Genomic DNA, 23,075 nt, shown 5'->3' on the forward strand with positions numbered 1-23,075 from the left:
GACTTCCAGCCATTTATCATTATTACAGCTAATAACTTGTCCCAGATAAGTATATGACTCCACCTTTTCAATTACTGCTCCTTCAATCATTATTTCCCTTTCTGTGGCATACTTGTTCATCATTACTTTTGTTTTAGCCATATTCATCTTTAGTCCAAAATCCTTACTAACTGTGCATAACTGATTAAGATTTTCCTCTAATTCTTTGGGATCGTGACTTATGACCACAATGTCATCTGCAAATCGTAAATGGTTTAGGTACTCTCTGTTCACATTGACTCCTTTCTGCGACCAGTCTAATCTTCTGAAAGCTTCCTCAAGGGCAGCAGTAAACAGCTTCGGAGATATTGTGTCTCCTTGTCGAACTCCTTTCTCAATTTTAAATTTGCTACTGTCTTTGTCTAGTCTAATAAAGGAGGTAGCACTCTCATATATTTTCTTCAAAATCTTAATATATGGGGTATCTATGCCTTGTCTTTCCAGTGCCCGAAACATTGCCTTATGCTGTATGGAGTCAAATGCCTTTTAATAATCCACAAATGCCAGGCATAATGGTGTTTTATATTCATTTGCTTTCTCCATTAGCTGTGATATTACGTGAAGGTGATCCATAGTTGAGAATCCTGTCCTAAAGCCAGCTTGCTCTTTCGGTTGATTCTCATCAAGTATTCTTTCTAATCTGTTAGTAATGACCCATGTGAACAACTTGTAGATGTGGGATAACAAGCTAATTGGTCTATAATTTCCAATTTCTGATTTATCTCCTTTCTTATGCAGCAAAACTATGATTTCATTATTCCACTGCTTAGGCATCACACCGTTTCTAATGCACTTTGTGAAGAGCCTTGCCAGTTTTTGTGTTATGTCTCTTCTTCCCAATTTTAACAACTCTACAGAAACTTCATCTTCCCCCGGGGCTTTCCACTTCTTCATTTTCTTCAATGCATGTTTTACCTCATTAGGAAGAATATCGGGTATGCCGTATGTGTTGCTACTTTGCAATCCATCTTCCCCACTGCTGGTATCATTCCTTCTCTGCTGTTTATAAGTACACCATCGCTATTCTTCAGTTTCAGTATCATCTGTCTTTCGGTATTACTGCTGATGGCTGCTGATTTAAATCCTTTGTTTTCTCTTAATGCTTGTTCTACTTTTCTTGTGTTAAATCTTCTTATGTCCTCTCTGAGTCTCTTTCTAATGGCTTTGCATAAATCATTATGCAATTTTCTCCCTGTCAGCATTTTTCTTACTCTTCATTTGTCGTGTTTGGTTCATCATGACAAGTGTTTCTTGACTAATTTTTTCTTCTTTGGATTTCTGTTTCCCTATAGGTTTCTTGGGCTTTATCACTTTCAGAAAGTTGTAATATTCCTCGTCGATATCTTGGTCCTGAGCAGTCTGCAGAAGCTCAAACTTGTTCTTAAGTTCCAGTACATACTGCTTTTTTTCCTCCTCTGGTATCTCAAAGACCTTTGTATTATTTACTTGAGTCAGTTTTTTCCTTTCCTTTCCTACATCTATATCAAGTGTACATCTTACCATTCTGTGATCACTTCCAGCATTTACCTTATTCAGGACGGGAACATCATTCACAATATATCTTCTGTTAGTGAGGATGAAGTCGATTTCATTAGTTATTAATCCATTTGGAATCTTCCATGTCCACTTTCTGTTTACCCTTTTCTTGAAAAAAGTGTTCATTACTGGGTTTTACTGAAAAAGGGTTAAAAAGGGTTTTACTGAAAAAAAAAAAAAAAAGGAAGAAAAAAAAATGTTAGTGTGAATTAACATCTTGTGAAAGACATATCTCTGTTTTCTAGTGGTTCAGAAGGAACGGTATTAATACTTTTAAATGAATGGATTGAATTAAAATCAGTCAGAAAACAATGGCATAATTGCGATGTAAACTTTGTGCTAAGCAATTCAGATTGCCAGTAAATATTGCATCTAGTAAATGAAAAATGATTTCAAACTGCTACAGAGAATTAACCAAGGATATCATTAGGTGATATCTGAGAGAACACTGCAAATAGAATTACATAACATGGATATCTGGAATAACCCCCCCCCAAAAAAAAAAAGAAAAAAAAAAAAAAAAAAAAAGACCAGTGTTTACAGCTACATTGGGCTAAAATGTATAAAAACTATGACTATTGATGATCGAAAGTTGTGATGTGGAATGAAAAATCCAAATTTTGCCTATACCCTAATGATACCAAGCCCAGAGTTCACAGGAGAAGCAGAGTCATTTCATCCATATTGTGCACAAGATTTTGTACAAGTTGGGTTGGTCAGTGATGTTTTTGGGATGTTTTAACTATGAAGTGGTTTCCCCCTACTTGAAATACTAACTTGACAAATCAGGCTGGCTATATAAATATTCCTCTATAATCAGGTTGCACCTTTTACTGAACATTTGAAGGACACTTGTAATTTCAATACACCTATATTCCATGATAACAGCTGTCCAGTTCATAGGACCTCTACTGTTTTAAACTGACCCAAGAACACATGGGAATGGTAGATTTGCTTGGCTAGCAAATGTAAATTTGCCAGCCAAGTCATCAGATTTAAAATCTATAATGGTCTTATGGGACTATCTTCAATGTAAGCCTCAAATGAATTGACTGTAAGTATACCACAACTGCATCAATGAAACAAATGAATTATGAGCTGTTTTTTCAAAATGACCTAATATTGATATAAACTATTTAAGGGGTCTAGAAATTCATACAATGGGAATTAATAAAGTGATTTGTGCTAATGGATGGGGTTAACCATTATTAATTGAGAAATATTACACAGATGACTAATGGTTTGTCCAGTGTCTCTTTATACATGATACTTTATTCACTGATTTTAAAATGTTTCAAATAAATTTTAATCTATCATATCATTTGATTTTAGATAGCAGACTCAGCTGTAAACAGTGTGATAAAATTTTGGAAGAAATGGAAAAAATTGATGATGATGCTGATTCTCAAGAGATCCGCATAGTCAAGATTGAGGACAGAATGCTGGCAAAAAAATATGGGGTTTATGCTGTACCTGCTCTATTGTTTTTCAGAGGAGAAGAAAGAGAACCTGTTATATATGCTGGTAAATAAAAATATTTATACAGAATATAACACTGTTCAACAAATTTAAAATTTTTTTGTTTCCTTTCTTAAACTAGGTATTTCTAACATAGTTTTTAGCATAGTTTTTGAATATGATCTTTTTTTTTTATGTATTACATAAAATTTTTGAGAAATGTGTAGTTATATTTACTATATAAAAAGATAAAAAAATGATTTTATCATACTTTGCATTACCTGAATTTTTTTACCAGATGGCCTCCACTTTTAGGATGATTGCATAGCTTCTCATATGAGATTCCACAATAATCAGCTAACATGACTGGATTTCACTTCCTTTTATACTTTGTTCTGTCATGCGTATATCTTGATGAAATCTTATTTTTTATGTTCTATGTAAGTAGGATTCATTTGCTCACATATCCCAGATTGGTAGGAAAGAAATCCAGAAGATGAATTTAAGGGACATATTACATCCTAGATCATGACACATCTCCATCATCGAAAACACAATGTTTTTATAATCTGGAGATTTTTTTTTTTCTGAAAGAAGCTTTTCTATTGCCACATAAATTTGGTCTAAGCAGTGTGTGTGTGTGTGTGTGTTCCTTTTGGTTAAGAGCCTTTTCAAATGAGGAGTCTATCAGTAATTGTCTCATTTTATAACAACAAACATCCCCTCTTTGAGTTTGGCATCACTTATTTTCTGAAATTTTCTTTGTAAATATTGAAATTCAAGTACAGCAGGATTCAACACTTCCACAAAATGCTGATGGCATCCTTTCTCTTTCTCAGACAAAACATGTAAGGGAGCATAAACTTAAATTGCAAAATGGATGGCTGTATGATAGATGTGCAAAAATTTGTTTTCAGTCAGAGAGTAATTGTTGGAACAAACTACTGTCGTGTGGGTAGTTGGAATAAATTTAAGGAAGAATTAGAGAATTTTCAAATTATTAGAGAGGGATGAACAGATGAGTTGGATAGTTTTTTTTTTTTTTTTTTGCTGATATATAAGCTTGCTTTCTTGCATCATTTGCAACTACTAATGCTATCTTCTTGGCATAACATGACTTCAGCTTCCCTCCGCTCACATATATACTCAGACTCCCTCTAGTCACAGTTGCAGATTAGAGGGCAGTAAGATTTACACTAGTTGATCAGTTTCCTCATAGAGTTTGTCAGTGAACTGTCTAGCTGCTATCTTTCAAAAACTATTTTAAGATGGTATTCCCAAAACATATGGAATATTGGACCTTACCATGATGCCTATAATAACTTCAGAAGACATGAGTGATACTGCATGAATCTATATTTACTCACGTAACAGTGTGGGTAAGTGTGCTGGTTTTTTTTTTTTTTTTTTTTTTTGTTTCCATGAGGAACAGTGTATCTCTATTTAGTACATACCATTGTATCTTTATTTAGCACAATTGGCAACAACTATGCAGACTAGCACATGTCATATCAAACAACAATTGGCAGACTAGCACATGTCATATCAAATAAGTTTTCATTTCTTTAGTTGAAGTCAATTTGTTTTCTTATTTTCTGTTATGACAGTGGCAGATTTCATTCCCCCCCCCAATTTTCAAGTTCCAGTGAACATTTATGGGTGGATATCAGAGATAAGCAAGACTCTTTTCATTATTTATTCCCATCTTTTCAAAAAATTTACTACAATAGAATGCAACAACTGATTAGGGCTCGTTCAGGCATGTTCACAGGACTTGACAAACATGAGCCCTTTCAGGTGAGATTTAGAAAATTAATTTTTTTAATGCAGTACAATTCCTGATTGTATTGATTACATAGCCGAGTGATCAGGAATGTAAGTGTAGTAGCACACACTCTTTCAGGAGTGGACCCTAGTTAAACTTGAGTGACTACACAGTTAATGATTATATTCATGACATTGTAAACTTTGAGGAATTCATGGACTAATAGATTAACAGTAGCCACTGGCAGAGATGAAAGTGATTCTTGCACTGCTTCTATTGGATTGAGCAGCAGCCTGGAAAACAAGGAGTGAGGGATTTCAGAGACTGCTGGGAGTCATCGCAGAACAAGTAAATATATGGGCTGTGTTAGGGTAACTAAGAATAAGAACAGGTGCACGTATACTTGTGTATGCACCAATGTCAGAAGTTTGGTAAATAAATTTGATGGATTTGAGGTGTTTGTCAAAATATCAAAGGCAGATATTGTTGGAATATCAGAGATGCGGTATCACGCAGATATAAAGAATGCAGAATTCAAATTTGGGGAGTACAATGTGTACAGAAAGTATAGACAGGCTAGGAAGGGAGGAGGGGTTAAGCTATTAATTAAGAAACACATAAAATCTAAAGAAGTGCAACTAGTTGATATGGGCAGACAGTGCAGTGTTGAGTCAGTTTGGTGACATAAACACTGGAAAAGCATGTTATACACCTAATTACTCTGATCAGTATAATGAACAACTGTACAGAGAAATAGTGGACCAGTAAATCAGATTGTCTTAATATCTGTGAATTTTAAAATCCCCCATTATGACTGGAACTTGTGGGTTGGTCACTCATACACTAGCAAGGTTTTGTGGATTTATTGGATGATTATTTTCTACAGCAATATGTTCAGGAGCCAACTAGAGGGAGTAATGCTCTTCATCTGATTATCAGTAGTGATTCTTCATGCATTAAGATTCTGCAGATAAAGGAACCACTAGTTGGCAGTGATCACAATGTGCTGATGTGGGATTTACTCAAAGAGGTAACTACCATCAGGGGTAAAGGGAAGGGTTTGTGCTTCTGTAAAAGTGACTATGGTGGTCTGAGACACTTTCTAAATACTATAAAGTGGGACCAACTGATGATGTTACCAACAGCAAATTTAAATGGGAAGCATTCAAAGAATTAATCTTGGAAGCTACTAGGCTCTTCATACCAACTAAAAAATACTGTTCAATGTTTAGGCCTAAATGGATGTCAGATGAACTAATGAGAACTCTTGTGTCAGAGAAGAAAAATGCATGAGATACGTATAAATTAACAGGTGGCACAGAAGCCTATGGTAGATATAAGCTGGTCTGTAATCAAATCACAAAGGAGGCAAATGCTGATTACGAGAAATCTTTGGAAAAGGATGCAAACAAAAACAGCAAAGAGTTCTTTACTTATGTAAACTCTAGAAGGAAGGGGATGAATCAGATGGGTCACTTGATATCAATGGATCAACTCTGATGATCCTGCTCAGGTAGCTAACAAACTGAATGAGTATTTTTCATCTTCATTTACACATGAGGAGTTATTCAGGGAGGGGAATGTCAGAGGTGTATTAAACTCTGGCAGTGAGCTAAATGATTTTGTAATAACTGAGAGCAAAGTAGAGCAGAAACCGTTGTTGATAAACATAAGAAAGGCACCTGGGGTGGATTTGATCTATCCACCACAGGAGGGAGCAAAGGAAGTAAGCAAACCCTTAGCCATAATTATGAGATCTTCCTTGGATTCATGGGAGGTACCCATTAACTGGAGATGTGCAAAAGTGACCCCAAATTCACAAAGAAGGATCAAATGGTGAACAAGTAATTACAGGTCTGTAATTACTTGTGTGACCATTTAACTTCTGTTCCAGGTAAAATAATGGAGTCATTGGTTAAGGAAGTTATGCAGGATCATCTAGACAAGACTTCAGTTATAGTTCAGATACAGCATGGGTTTGTTAAGGGGAAATCTTGTCTGACTGATTTGATCTTAGGATGACTTTTGATACTGTTGCACATGGAAGACTGCTGTACAAATTGGAGCAGTGTGGCATTGAGGGCAAATTGCTGCTCTGTTAAAAGGAATGGTTGAGTGGGAGAAGACAGAAAATGGTAATCAATGGACGCTGCTTTTCGTGGACTAATATTGTTAGTGGAGTCCCCTAGGGTTTAGTGTTGGGTCCATTGTTGTTTTCTGTATTTATTAATGATATTGATGAATGTATATTAAGCTTAATGTTTAAGTTTGCGGACAATATGAAGGTTGGTAGGGTTTTAATAACACTAATAACAGTACGCTACTGCAACAGGATCTAGAAAAGTTGATCAGGTTGGCTGAGAGGTGGCAACTGAAGTTTCCGTATAAAGTACTGCATATATGTAGCTGTAACCCCAGAGTAACGTATCAACTGGGTGGTACTAAACTGACAGTGGTAGAGAATGAAAAGGACCTGGGGGTAATTGTGCAGTCAGATATGAAGTTTTCTGAGCAGTGCAGACAGTTTGCAAGAGTAGCTCATGGTGTCTTTTCGATAAATACTGGAATTTTTCTAGCAGTAATAAGGAGGTGATTATCTCCTTGTATACGGCAATGGTCAGGCCACACCTTAGGTACTCTATACAGGTCTGGAGGCCTTATTTTAGGATACATGTAGAGCTACTGGAATGAGTACAGAGAAGGGCAACAAGATTAGTGAATGGAACAAAGGGTTACTGTTATGAAGAAAGGCTTATGTTTTGCGAATTAGTGTCTGGTGACTAGGCACCTGCAAAGTGATCTGTTTGAGGTGTATAAGGCCTTGAATGGTTTGAGCAAGCTCAATGCTGATGGGATTCTTCCTCTTGCACAGATTAATAATTCACTGTGTTTTTGGGTTTACTTTTAGCTAAATTCAAAAAATCCAAACTGCTTTTACTCGTCGCATACAAATTTTTTATGAACAGTAAGAATTGTTTTCTTAGATGCATATTCCGGCAATGTGCGTCTACTTCCTTTTGTGACTGACAGGTATAAATATGCCTGGATGTGGTTAGACATGTGAAACCAAAGAGTCATTTAGTTACGTAAACCTGTGAAGCATTTCTTCTGTATTCACTTGTTTTCTGGCGAAATAATCCTAACTGGTATCCGTTGCTAATGTGGTTTTAATATTCTATGACTTTGACAGTGGCAGCTCACGGTTGTGTGAACAATCCAAATATATTTTGTTACATTTTCAGTAACAGTGTGTGTTGTGGTGAGACAAAGGCAGGATATACTATTATTTGAGAAAATATATATGCTGCATATTTTGGAATTAAATTAGGTGACCAAAAGTAAAATTTGTTTGGAGGGCTTGCAATTATGGAAATGTGGTGAAAAGAAAGCCAAGACATTTGCCATTTGCAAGGTGTAGGGAATCAGGGGATAACATTAATGACTACTACTTTTGTTTCATAAATGTAGTAAGTTAGAACACAAAGAATAAACAAACCTTTTTATACCCCATTACAACATTACTTCAGCTGTTTGTTTGTTTGTTCTTTGGTTTTAAGGAGCATTAGCAACCAAGGCCATATCGCTCCGGGGATATGCGGCGGTCATCCTCTGACCTTTCCGCATCCTCCGTATTTGGTGGTCACGGGCTCGAACCCCGGTCTAATCAAGAAGCGTGTGCTGTGCACTGTTGCTCCTGCCCACCTGGCTATCAAGGTGCCAGTGATATAACTAATATAATGAAGAAATTCTCAACTCTGAACCACAGCTGTTTATTCTTGACACTCTCATGAGAGACTTTAAGTCTCTCATGAGAGTGTTGTTGGGCCAGTGGATCCTTGAATTTAGTCTTGATCCTAAAACCTCTGCCAGGCCCTTTGGGAAGATTTAGACTGAAATTCAAGGATCCACTGGCCCAACAACAAAGCGTTTTTATGGTGTAGACATGGTAAAAAAGAATTGGTTCTCCATTTTTCCAAAGAAGGCTCGATAATATGTTGCAAGAACTCTTCTGCAGTTATGTACTTTTTGAATTTTCTACCAACCATCAGAATGGAACTGTTTATTGACTCATCAAAGCAAAGCCTCAAAGGAGTTCTCCTTCACAATGGAAACAGGTATGCATCCATTTTAAAGTTATTGGTTTTGCTACTCAGCTATGACTTGTTCCACAAAAGTGCCTTTCTTTCTGTGTGAGTGGGATAGTCAACCAGGAACTGAACATTGGGAAAGCATAGCCACCATGGCAGTCTCTCTAACATCAGTTTCAAAGAACATTAAAGATAAGCCATTAGTAGATTGAAACAAATTATTGTTTCAATCAAAATTATTGTTATCTCCTCTGTATATAAAGCTAGGTATATTGAAGTAGTTTATACAAGCTCTTAATAAAGAAGAAAATTATTTCAAGTGTGTTTCCACTAAATTCTCATCATTCCCATGATCTCTCACAATGACAGATCATGTCATTGTGACATGATCTGTAATATGAGAAATAAATTAAAAAAGGTGTAAGCTTTTATACCTGATATTTATTAGAGTTGAGTATATTCTTAATCCTTTTGCAGCCGTTTTAAGATGTCTTTCATAATTCTTATTATGAAAGGTGCCTAAAAACAGCCTGAATTAACTTAATTAGTTCAAAGTAAATTAATTAATAATTAATATATAAATAAATAAATTATAATTCATTTATATACATTAAATAAGTTGTTTATGTTGAATTGAATCAATTATATAAACTGCATAACATATTTATATACTTACATACTAAATTATTTAATTTACTCCATTTGTTCAATTATTAGGAGACATGAAAAGCTCAGAAAGGATATTAGACTGGCTTCTGCTGCAGAAAGATCCTGCTGGAGATCATATTGAAGCAGTGGAGGGAGAAGCTTTGAAAAATGTCATTAAAACCTCAGATGCAGTTGCAATATTTTTTTGTAAGTTTTAAGGAGTTTTTTTTTTTTTTTGAAGATGTTTCTTAATATAAGTGTTTCAAGACATGACACAGGTAATAGAACCTTTTGGAATAAACATAACATAAAACTGTGTTATTAAAATCAGATATGACATTTAACCTATATTTTCATATCCTCATCATCATTAGAGAATTTGCATTATTCACCTCTGTGTTAACAGTATTTAATTCCTTTAATGTATGTACATGTATATACAATTTTCGTCAGTGTGTGATGATTTTAGCATGTATGTATGTATATATGTTTTTCATGTGTGGGCTGCCTGTGCTATGTACAAAATTTCTTGAAATCTTTCCGTTAGTGCTGCCATTTTTTATCTGGGTTTTCAGGTGATTGGAGACACAATTTATAACATATGACAGAATGAAAATAGCTTTGAAATTTTCAGATGATTATAGCCATCAGCTGTTGTTTTATTTGGACTTACAAAATTAAAAATGTATCAATTCTGTATTTAAATCCAGAAGTTGACAAAAGTTAATCTACTAATAAATCAATAATACATAAAAAAAAAGCAAAAAGTTTTTATTACAAGATTTTTTTTTTTTTTTTAATTCTGATTTGATTTGACTTTTGACAATAATTTCAATATAATGGGCAGGCAAGTCAAAATAAGGAAAAATTAATGTTTAAGAATATTTATGTACAAAATTCATTTTCAGATTTTTATTCTTCCAGAAATTTTGAAAATTTCTGGGGTTCTTTGTTATGGTTTGGATGATGAGAAAGAATAAAAACACAGTACTGACAGCACCTCTCCCTAACTACACAGTAGAATGACACATATGTAACTTAAAATAACATAACTTAAAATTGCATAGTTTGTATTATTTCTGCAAATAAGGTGAGATTAATGTAGCATTATTATATTCTTAGCTGTAATTTTATGAGTTATGTTTAAATTAAAATCAACGAAATTAAAATTTAAATTAGATTAAAATCATGCTGCAGCAAAGCAAAAAGCTTAAAGTGGCAGAAATGCTTTTGCTCAGAGGAGAACTCCCACTGTAAATTCTCCTGTAAATCAGAATTATATTATGTGCACTACTTGTTGCCTACCTTTAGCTGGACATGTTACAGCCAAAGGAGATGCCTTTGTGTGCATTTGTTCTAACGAGCATGAGGGGATTATGTGCAAAATTGAGCATTTTGATGGCTTCTGTGAGGGCTTCAAGAAAAAGGTTAATACTCTCAGAACTGAAATGAGGCCCCCATCAAGCACTGAGCTGCTCAGCTCAATGCTAGAGCCAATATTTAAGCATCAAGCTACACAATAACATCCTAAACAGCAGAGAGCACTGGTCAGACAGGAAATAGCTATAGTTGATGACTCCATTATCAGAGAAATGGGAAATGTATTATGCAAAAAAAAGGACAGGTTGAATAGGGTCAAGATAGGTCTGGCAGGAACTAAAGTTAGTGATTATAGAACAGTTACCATCTTTTAATGGCACAAAAAAAAAGGTGATAATGTTGTACATATTAGAACTAATGATACCAAGGATATGACATCTGAGAATTTACTTAATAGGTACAGGGCAATGTTGAGAAAAAGTTGCAAGTTAGAATTAAAATTGGAAATGTCTGCAATTCTGCCTAGTTATTGGAAATGTCTGCAATTCTGACACAATACGAGGGAGTGAATGTTGAGCACCTTGTCAACCACTTCAACCCTGGAGAGATTGTGCAAGACAAATGGGGTAGATTTTCCCCAGCATGGTCTGCACTTGTTAAGAGGAGTGACTGTTTTTACATGGATGGAATACATTTAAGTAGAAGGGGTGCAAGAATATTTTATGATGCTATTGAGGCAGTGTTAGGTTTGTCAGTAAACTTCTGGCTTGAGGTTATGCAGTCTAATAGATTAACAGAAGCCACAGGTGAAGGTTAAAATAATTCTTGGAATACTTTTATTAGGACATGCAGCAGTGTGGAAAGCAAGGTGGTTCTTATGAGACTAACACTTACATGTGTTGTGTTAATATTACTGCAAACTGAAATAAGTGCATATATACTTGTGTGTACACTAATGTTAAGAGTATAGTAAACAAATTTGATGAATTTGAAATATTGGTTAAGTCATCAAGTGTGGACATTGTAAGAATATCAGAAACATGGTGCTACTCAGACATAAGGGATGCAGAATTTGAATATGGTTAGTGCAATGTGTAAAGGAGGGACAGATAGGATAGGAGCTGGGTAGCAGCTGTCTCTTCAGAAAAATATTTGAGGAATTTGAAGTATTGGTTTAGTCATCAAATGTGGACATTGTAGGAATATCAGAAATGTGATACCACTCAGATATAAGGAATGTAGAATTTTAACATGGTTAGTACAATGTGTACAGGAGGCAGCTGTGTGTCTTCTGAACACATTTGATGAATTCAAAGTATTGTTTAAATCATCAAATGTGGACATTGTAGGATATCAGAAACATGGTGCCACTCAGACATACAGGATGAGAATTTGAATACAGTTAGCACAACGCGTACAAGAGGGACAGGTAGAACAGGAAGTGGGGAGCAGCTCTGTGCTTCTGAACAAGCATTGTTGAGCTATTTTTGGTGTGACATGTAAGGGGAAAACAGAAATGAGAATAGAAGTGTCTTATAGGCCAAATGACTGTAACAAATATGATGAACAACCATACAGACAAATGGGGGTGGGCGAGTAAATCAAAGTATGTTATTATGCGATATTTTTACTTTCCAGATATTGACTGCAACTTGTGGGGTGATAACTCATCCAGGATGTGATATTTTCTGGATTTATTGGCTCACTGCTTTCTGTAGTAACATATGACAGAGCCAACAAGAGAAAGCAATACCCTTGACCTGATTATCAGCAATGACTCTTTGTACATTAAGAATCCTAAGTTAAATGAATCACTAAGCAGTAGTGATTATAATATATGGATGTGGGATCTATTTAAGATATAACTGCTTTCAAAGGTATAGGGAAGGGATTTTGCTTTTGTAAGCTGCTGTTTATGAAAGCAAAATGTAAACTTAAAGGGACAACTAGAATGACCTTAGAGTTTTTAAATTCTTTTCATTGGGATCAACTGATGATATTACAAACTGCAGATAAATTCTAAATGGGAAGTACATTTGGGGAAGAATCATAGAAGATATACATTTTTTATACTAACAAAGATATGCTGTTCAAGGTTTTGATCTAAATGGGCCAGATGAACTTTTTTTTTCCCACTAATCTCAGGTAAGACTAGTGGCAAAGAAGCAAAATTGATTATAAATTATCAGGTTTGATTATAAATTATCAGGGAACAGAAATGTATAGTGAGCACAGACTAGTCTAAAAACAAGTCACCAAGGTGATTAGGTAAGCAGAGAGACATCAGAGGTAAGTCTCTGGGTAAGAATGAAAAACAGTAGCAAAGAATCTGCTACCTATAAGAAGTACTTTGCATTGGTAGAAAAGAAAAGGATGGGAATACCAGAAGTATACCAAGTTATAAATGGGAACTTAATGATTTTATGACCAAGTAGAAATAAGTGGAAGAGAAATTCGTTGAAGACAAAAGAAAATGAATTGTCTTGAATTGTCTAGATCTATCTAATTATATTAAAACAAGCAGCAAAAGAGGTAAGCAAATCTTTAGGCATAATTATGAGAGCATACTTGGATTTGGTTTCTACAAAGGGCAAATTGAATAATTACAAACCTGTATAATTTACTTCTGTTCCAGGGAAAATAATGGGATCGGTAGTTAAACAATCAAAAGTAATGAGGGGTTATCTTCACAGCAGTTGAGTTTTATGGTAATCACAGTATGGATTTGTTAAGGTAGCAGTAAGAGGAAATCTTGTGTGATCAATCTCATTAACCACTATGATGTAGTAACAAAAGAACTGGATATAGGAAATAATTTTGACATATATAATTGATTTCATTTATGCTTTTGATACTATCCACATAAATGTGGAACTGTAAAAAAAAAAAAAAAGGTAAAGTGCAGCCATTATCAACCCACTGCAGGATGGAAGCCTCAACAATTCATGCTGAGGGAAATGGACCATAATCTGCCACGCTGGTCCAGTGTGGGTTGGCAGATTGACCGTATTCAGCAGTCAGGGGCTTGAACCCCAGTCTACTCAAAGAGCGTGTGCTACTGCACTCCAGCTCATGACCACTCGGCTATGGAGGCCGTGATTATGATTTGATAGTGATTTGATACTGTGGAACAGTATCAAATCACTTTCCAAATTCACAAAGGATGATCAAAGGGTGACATGACTAATTACAGACCTATTAGCTTAACTTCTATTCCAGTAAAATTTATGTAGTCACTGGTTAAAGAAGTAAAGCAGGACCATATAGACAAGAATGCAGTCATACTATAGTCCCAGCATATATTTATGAAGTAGCAATCCTCTATGACTAATGTGATTGGAAAAGGATCTCTGGATGCAGAAAATAATTTTGATTGTATCAAAAGACACCAGTATCAAAAACTTTTGATACTGTTGCACATAAAAGACTGTTACTGAAATTGGAGCATTGGCTTTAAGGGTTACTGCTACAGATAAAGAGATGGTTCAGTGGGAGAAGACAGAGTGTAGTTGAGCACTGCTCTTCATGGACTAATGCTATTAGTGGAGTACCACAGTACTGGGTCCATTATTGTTTTCTGTCTTTATTAGTGATATTAATAAAGGCATATCAAGTCTGATGTCTAACTTTGCAGATGATATGAAGGTTGGCATGTGGTTAATGACAGTAAACAGGGTATGTTACTTCAACAAGATCTAGATAAATTAGGCAGATAGGCTGAAAAATGGCATTGAAGTTTAACATTGAAAAATGCAAGGTACTTCTTATAGGTAGCAGTAATCCCAGGTTAACATACCAACTGTATAGTACCACAGGGTAGTTGAGAATGAAAAGGACTTGGAATGTGCGGTCAGATATGAAGTTCTCTGAGCTGCTAGGATAGTTCATAGGGTTTTGTCAATGATATAAAGGAATTTTGCCAATAAGAATAAGGAGGCCTTATCTTAAGTACTCCTTGCAGGTCCAGAAGTATCATTTTAGAAAGGACGTTGATCTGTTGGACTGGGCGTGGAGAAGAGCAGTGAGATTAGTGAGGAAAAAAAAAGGTTGCTCTTACCAAAAAAAAATCTTCAATTCTGCAAATTGCAGTGTCTGGACACTAGACACCTGTGAGGAGATTTGATTGAGATGTTTAAGACTTTGAATGAATTGAGTAAGCTCATTTGTGACAGAATCCTTCATCTTGCTCACACTATACACATAATTCAAATTGAGGAAGGATGTTGCAGGTTCAATGTGCAGAAATTTTCCTTCAGCCAATAGGCAATTGATTGTTGGAACAAACTTCCATCTAGTGTTGTCTAAGTAAGGAGGAGATGGGCAAGTAATGTGGGAATTTATTTATTTAGCTGATGCTGCATCATCTTGATTTCTGGCATCATTGTCATTACTAATACTAATGCTAAATTTCTGTTGTACAAGTTGGAATAATCATTTAGAGGCAGTTTACTGATTGGGTAAAGGACTGGTTGAGTGCCAGATAGGGGGGTAAAAAGAGAGGTTATTAATGAACCTCTCTTATCACCCCCCCCTTATTGATATTATTGCTATTAGTGAATTGATATTAGTCGACCAATGTTGTCAGTGAATCAATATTGTTAATAAATACTGCAAACAATAAAGGATGAGGACTGCACCTCAAGGGTTCAGTGTTGGACTTATGGAATTTAATGTCTACATTTGTAATGATATAAAGATTGGTAGTGTGGTTAATGACAAAAATCAAGGTATACTACAAGACAACAAGACATTTTTCTTTAATTGATCCTTAGCCATCCCCTTCCTTGACAAGTCAGGGGTATTTGATGCAAGAAAGGAAGCTTATGCAGCATCAGCCAAAAATAAATAAATAAATAAAAAATAATCACTTCCAATTCACCACTCTGTTTGTTCGAAATACCTCTCCAGCTGAGCCTTAAACTTATTTAGGCTATCAACTTCCACGACAAGGGATGGAAGTCTGTTCCACCAACCAACCAACCACCCGCTGGCTAAAGGCAAATTTCCTCACGTCTATCCTACATCTGTCTTTCCTCAATTTGAATTTATGCATTCTCAGGTGATTATTCTGAGCAAGAGGAAGAATCCCATCAGCATTGCGCTTGCTCAAACCATTCAAGGCTTTATACACCTCTATCAGATCTCCTCGCTGGTGCCTAGTCTACACACATTGCAAAACTTAAGCCTTTCTTTGTAAGAGCACTCCTTTGTTCCATTCACTAATCTTGTTGCCCTTCTCTGTACTCGTTCCAGTATCTCTACATCCTTCTTGAAATGAGGCCTCCAGACCTGTATACAGTACTCTAGGTGTGGCCTGACTATTGCCTTATACAAGGGAATAATCACCTCCTTATCCTGCTAGAAAAATTCCTATATATCATCGACAATACACCGTGAGCTACTCTTGCAGCCCGTCTGCACTGCTCAGAAAACTTCATATCTGCGTGCACAACCACCCTCAGGTCCCTTTCATTCTCTACCACTGTCAGTGTAGTACTACAGAATTGATACATTGCTCTGGGCTTGCTGTTTCCCATATGTACTACTTTACATTTGTCAATGTTAAACTTCATTTGCCACCTCTCAGCCCATCTGCTCAACCTTTCCAGATCCTGTTGCAGTAGCATAGTGTCAGTAGTGTCCTTGACAACCCTGCCCACCTTCGTATCGTCTGCAAACTTGGACATTAAGCTTGATATACCATCATCAATATCATTTATAAATACAGAAAACAATAATGGACCAATACTGAACCCTGAGGGACTCCACTAATAACATTACTCCACGATGAGCAGTGTCCGTTGATTACCACTCTCTGTCTTCTCTCCTTCAACCACCCCTTTTCCATAGCAATTTGCCTCCAATGCCACACTGCTCCAATTTGTCCAGCAGTCTTCCATGTGCAACAGTATCAAAAGCCTTTCTAAGATCCAAGTATACAAATATCAAAGTTATTTCCTGCATCCAGTTCTTTTGTGACTGCATCATAATATCCAATCAAATTGGTCAGGCAAGATTTTCCCTTAAAACCATTCTGTGTCTGAGCTATAACTGAAGTCTTGTCTAGATGATCCTGCAGTGCTTCTTTAACCAGTGCCTCCATTAATTTTCCAGGAACAGAGGTTAAACTAATAGGTCTATAATTACTTGTGTCGCCCTTTGATCCTCCTTTGCGAATTGATGTCACATTTGCACATCTCCAGTCCATGGGTACTTCCCCTGAGTCCAAGGAAGCTCTCATAATTATGGCTAAAGGTTTGCTTACTTCCTTTGCTGCCTCCTTTAATATAACTGGATATTTCCCATCCACCCCAGGTGCCTTTCTTGAATTTATCTTCAACAATTTCTCCTCCACTTTACTCTCAGTTATTACAAGATTCTCTAGCTTACCGCCAGAGTTCAATACACCTCTGGCATTCCCCTCGCTGAATAACTTCTCATGTGTGAATGTCGATGCAAAATATTCATTTAGTTTGTTAGCTACCTGAGCAGGATCATCAACAGTTGACCCATCGATATCAAGTGGACCAATCTGATTCATCCCCTTCCTTCTAGAGTTTACATAAGTAAAGAACTCTTTGCTGTTTTTTCTTTGCATCACTTGCCAAAGATTTCTCGTAATCTGCCTTCGCCTGCCTAACCTCCTTTGTAACTTGGTTACAGATCAACTTGTATCTATCATAGGCTTCTGTGTCACTTGTTAATTTGTATGTATCCCATGCATTTTTCTTCTCTACCATATGTCTCATTAGTTCATCTGACATCCACTTAGGCCTAAACCTTGAACAATATTTCTTAGTTGGTATGTAAAGCCTAGTAGCTTCCAAGATAAGTTCTTTGAATGCTTCCCATTTTGAATTTGCTGTTGGTAACATCATCATCAGTTGGTCCCACTGTATAGAATTTAAATACTGTCTCAGTCCATCGCAGTTGCCTTTGCGAAAGCAATAACCCTTCCCTTTACCCCTAATGGTAGTTATCTCTTTGAGTAAATCCCACTTCAACACACTGTGATCACTACCACCTAGTGGTTCAATTATCTGCAGATTCTTAATGCATGAAGAATCACTACTGATAATCATATCAACAGTATTACTCCCTCTAGTTGCCTCCTGAACATGCAGATGTAGAAAACAATCATCCAATAAATCCACAAAAGCCTTGCTAGTGTGTGAGTGGCCAGCCCACAAATTCCAGTCAATATCTGGGAAATTAAAATCCCCCATTATAAGACTCTCTGATTTACTGGCCCACTCTATTTCCCTGTACAATTTCTTATTATACTTATCAGAGGCATTAGGCCTATAGCACACTATTATTCTCAATTTTGATCTCCCAATGCTTATGTTACACCAAACTGACTCGACACTGCGCTGTCCAGCGATGTCGACTGGCTTCACTTCCTTGGATTTTATGTATTTCTTAACTAATAGCATAACCCCTCCTCCCTTCCTATCCTGTCTATCCTTTCTGTAGACATTGTACTCCCCAAATTCCAGTTCTGCATTCCTTATATCTGTGTGACACCACATCTCTGAAATCCCAACAATATCTGCTTTTGATGTTTTGAGCAATACCTCAAATTCATCAAATTTATATACTAAACTCCTAGCATTGGTGTATGCGTAAGTATACATGCACCTGTTCTTTTTCTTTGCTACCCTAACACAACCCATGTGTTTACTTGTACCCCAATGATTCCTAGCAGTCTCTGAAATATCCTGCATCTTATTTTCCAGGCTGCGGCTCATTCCAATAGAAGCACTGCAAGAATCACTTTCACCTCTGCCAGTGGCTACTGTTAATCTATTAGTCCTTGTATCCCCCCAATCTAGCAGTTTTCCGACCCACCTAACACTGCCTCGATAGCGTCAGCAAACATTCTTGCACCCTTTCTATTTAAGTGTATCCCATCCCTGTAGAAGCAGTCTCTCCTGTTAACAAGTACAGACCAGGCTGAAAAAAATTCTACCCCTTGAGCCTTGCACAATCTTTCCAGGGCCAATTTGATCGACAGGGCTCTCATCATATACTCCCTCCTATCGTGTCTGGACAGAATTACAGACAGTTTCAACCCTAAAATTCAACCCTAATTCATGGCTTTTTTTCTACAGTGACCTGTACTTGTTAAGTAATTCCGCCGGTCTCCTACTCTTTTATTATTATATTGCATCAATTAAAGAAAACGTGCATCAAATTTTAGGAAGGATGTTGATTTATCGGAGTGGCTGCAGACAATATGATTAGTCAGGGGTCAGAAAAGAGTACTTTTTTTCAAGAAAGGCTTCTGTTCAAGAAATTGCAAGAGTCAGTTCGACCTGCTGGTAGAATTTAAGAGATTAAGTGTTTAAGACTTTAAAGCTTTAAATTGATTGAGTAGATTGAATGTTGATGAATTTTGCCAATAAGAATAAGGAGGCCATATCTTAAGTACTCCTTGCAGGTCCAGAAGTATCATTTTAGAAAGGATGTTGATCTGTTGGATTGGGCGTGGAGAAGAGCAGTGAGATTAGTGAGGAGAAAAAAGGTTGCTCTTACCAAGAAAATCTTCAATTCTGCAAATTGCAGTGTCTGGACACTAGACACCTGTGAGGAGATTTGATTGAGATGTTTAAGACTTTGAATGAATTGAGTAAGCTCATTTGTGACAGAATCCTTCATCTTGCTCACACTATACACATAATTCAAATTGAGGCAGGATATTGCAGGTTCAATGTGCAGAAATTTTCCTTCAGCCAATATGCAATTGATTGTTGGAACAAACTTCCATCTAGTGTTGTCTAAGTAAGGAGGAGATGGGCAAGTAATGTGGGAATTTATTTATTTAGCTGATGCTGCATCATCTTGATTTCTGGCATCATTGTCATTACTAATACTAATGCTAAATTTCTGTTGTACAAGTTGGAATAATCATTTAGAGGCAGTTTACTGATTGGGTAAAGGACTGGTTGAGTGCCAGATGGGGGGGCTAAAAAGACAGGTTATTAATGAACCTCTCTCCCCCCTGATATTATTGTTATTAGTGAATTGATATTAGTCGACCAATGTTGTCAGTGAATCAATGTTGTTAATAAATGCTGCAAACAATAAAGGATGAGGACTGCACCTTAAGAGTTCAGTGTTGAACTTATGGAATTTAATGTCTACATTTGTAATGATATAAAGATTGGTAGTGTGGTTAATGACAAAAATCAAGGTATACTACTTGAACAAGACATGGAAAAATTTCTGAGAATTGGCAATTAAGGTTTAAAATTTAGTTCTCTCTCAATGCAAACAGGCTACTAGGTACTTTGTATAAGGCAGCAGTTATACTGCACTTTGAATATTGCATACAAGTGTATGCAATATTCAAAGGTGCCCCATTTTAGGAAGGATGTTGATCTATCGGAGTGGCTGCAGACAACATGATTAGTCATTGTCAGAAAAGAGTACTTTTTTCAAGAAAGGCTTCTGTTCAAGAAATTGCAAGAGTCAGTTCGACCTGCTGGTAGATTTAAGAGATTAAGTGTTTAAGACTTTAAATTGATTGAGTAGATTGAACATTGATGATGGTATTCTTATTTCTTTCAGCCACAGAATAATTGACTGTTCAAACAGACTACCATCTCTTGTTGTCGGTTCTCTTAATAAATTTAAGGAAGAATTAGACAAATTATTAGTGGTGATGGAGAGATGATTTTTTTTTTTTTTTTTGCTGAATGCTGTGTAATCTTGCTTCTTCTTTGCATCATTTTCCACTATTAATGCAAATTAGTTTCAGCAGCTCATAGTTATTTTGAATTAGATTAATATGTCTAATTTAACTGGCTCAATTCTTATTATCATTGATTTTGCAATATTGTGAACAAGTTTTGCTAAGCTTGTGCTCTTAAATGGACTAGAATACAATACTTCCATATCAGTTCTTATATGTTTCTCTCATTATTGATTGTAATATTTCAATATCATTTCTTTTAAATTTTCAACTTTTAATTTTTCTTAAGGTGATGGTTACGGAATGAAATGTGACCTCAAAGATTGCAGTGATGCATTTTCATAAATCACCTTGTGCTCATAAATGTAACATAAATGATATATATACCACCTGTTAATTTTATACTTCACTCACTATTTCCAAACTTAATGCCAAATTGTTATTTATACTTTGATGCAGTTTTCAAGAGATACTGTCCCGCCTCCTATACTTTTAAAAAATATTCATATTCTGCCAAACATAACTTAGCAAAGATGCAGCAATTATGAGGCTCAATCTGAATTGTATGTTGCTTGTTTTTTTTTTTTCTTTAATGCAATGGTAACATAGCATAGTTGCCACTCTCTGATACACATTTCTTATATTTTAATTCATATTCCATATTTGGATTTAAATAACAATTGCTTTCTACATATTTCATTTGCATGCAAATTTTTCCCAGAGTATTTACTTAATTGAAATGCTGCTTTCTAGGATAATATAATAACCTGAAGATGTGTCATATCCATATTTCTCTGGTTACATTTTAGAGTGATATTGCATAAAGTAAATTTCAAATTATATTTACTTATTTGATTGGTTTAGATATATTTCTTTTTCATTGTATCATTTTCATTATTTTATTTAAAAAAAAATAATTTTTAGGTCTCCCCTTTCTTCCCCCCACCATACATATGTGATTTTAAAGAACATTTTACTTAAATACCCACCTTTCTTCCTTCTAAGGCCCTACTTAAGGGATGGTTATTATAAATTGTTTACTCAAGTAAAATCTGGCTATATTTATATTCCAAAAGGAAGTACAAATATTGCCAGATTTTACTTTAGCAAGATTTTTTTCTCACCTATTTTGACTTTCTAATTTTTATTTTTCCACTTGCCAAGATACTAAATTGCTTGAGGACAAGGAATGTATCATATTTTTAGCTTTAGTAGCATTTACTTTCTTTCCTTTCCTACTCACTCCCTTAGAGTCACTTGTGGGACTACAATTGCATATTTTTTCTCTTTTTTTTTTTTTTTTTTTTTACCTCTATTATTTTTATTATAAGCGACTTGTGAAAAAATGTCTGATTAAATTTATATTTATCTAATATGCATACCAACACTCATACATGAGGTCTGTCGCAGAATTAATGAGACTGATTTTATAAAAAAATTTTAATTGAAAAATTTTCCATAGCCATTCAAGGACTTCTCAGTAGGAAGTTTAGTTAGTAGTTTCTAGTTTTACCTTGAGGCACAAACTCTCTGTGCACCCCTCCATGCCAATCAAAAAACAGATGAACATTGATTTGATACTAGATTTGTTCATTCATGTTTTCTTTGAGTGTGGCAAATGTGTGGTGTGCCATTCTTCACTGTCTTTTTGTTTCTGGATCACACTCAAAAATCCATGTTTGATCACCTGTTATCACTCACTGAAGGAACTCTGGCTCAATTTCAACACGATCATGAAGATCGAGGCAAATTTTCTTTCTAATTTGCTTTTGTTACCCAGTGAGGTTTTTTGGCACCATTTTGCACATGCCCCAATTCTCTGTTAAAATGTCATGGATGGTTCGGTGACTCATGTTTGGCTCACCTGCCATACATCTCATGGTCAATCATTAGTCAGACACAATCAGAACCCTTACACTCTCTTCATTCTCCTCTGTTGTTGCCAAGACAAATCTCTCTGCACATGGCTCATCTTCAGTGGATTTGCTTACTTCCAAAAAAGACCTTGTGCCATCAGAAAACTTAGATGCAGGATAAAACTTGATCTCCATAAGCACTTCTTAACTTTTTGTATGTTTCTTATCATACTTTCATTGAGTTTCATGAAAAATTTGATGGTGTAGTATTGTTCTCCATTTTACATGACAGAGTCAACAAAAACCTGTGATTGCTTACTTCGTGATGACTTGACTCACACTGGATGCAACTTCTCTTGTTGTGTAAAGGGATTCAACCTATACATTGACATGCAGTATGCATGCACAATTCTGTCATGTCATGTTTCATTTAATCAGCTTCGTAGAATTGGGACTACAGTTAAGATTTTTCCTGCCATAAAATTCATTTTATCCACTCTTATTTTCACAATTAGCACTGACGTTCTGCTTACTGAAATACTGTGCCTGAATAAATTAATACACCACTAATATCTTCCCATAAAAAGCATGAGGAATGAATGCTTATTCACTTCACTCAGGTGCCAGTATACCCTTAAGTTAGCTATTCTGTATGCACATTAAGATAT

General features: G+C 35.8%; 1 protein-coding gene across 1 annotated transcript in view; it reads left to right on the forward strand.

Annotated features, from left to right (window-relative positions):
• Positions 1 to 23,075, forward strand: part of LOC150081560 (uncharacterized) — a 710,435-nt gene that overhangs the window by 576,103 nt on the left and 111,257 nt on the right. Inside the window, exons 26-27 of the mRNA XM_090380128.1 lie at positions 2,908 to 3,099; positions 9,604 to 9,741. Of these exons, the coding sequence (XP_090236254.1) occupies positions 2,908 to 3,099; positions 9,604 to 9,741 (330 nt within the window). The remainder of the gene's footprint in view (positions 1 to 2,907; positions 3,100 to 9,603; positions 9,742 to 23,075) is intronic.

Source organism: Mastigoproctus giganteus, chromosome 8 (genome assembly GCF_048544385.1).
Source record: "Mastigoproctus giganteus isolate SK-2022 chromosome 8, ASM4854438v1, whole genome shotgun sequence".
Classification (NCBI taxonomy): Eukaryota; Metazoa; Arthropoda; class Arachnida; order Uropygi; family Thelyphonidae; genus Mastigoproctus; species Mastigoproctus giganteus.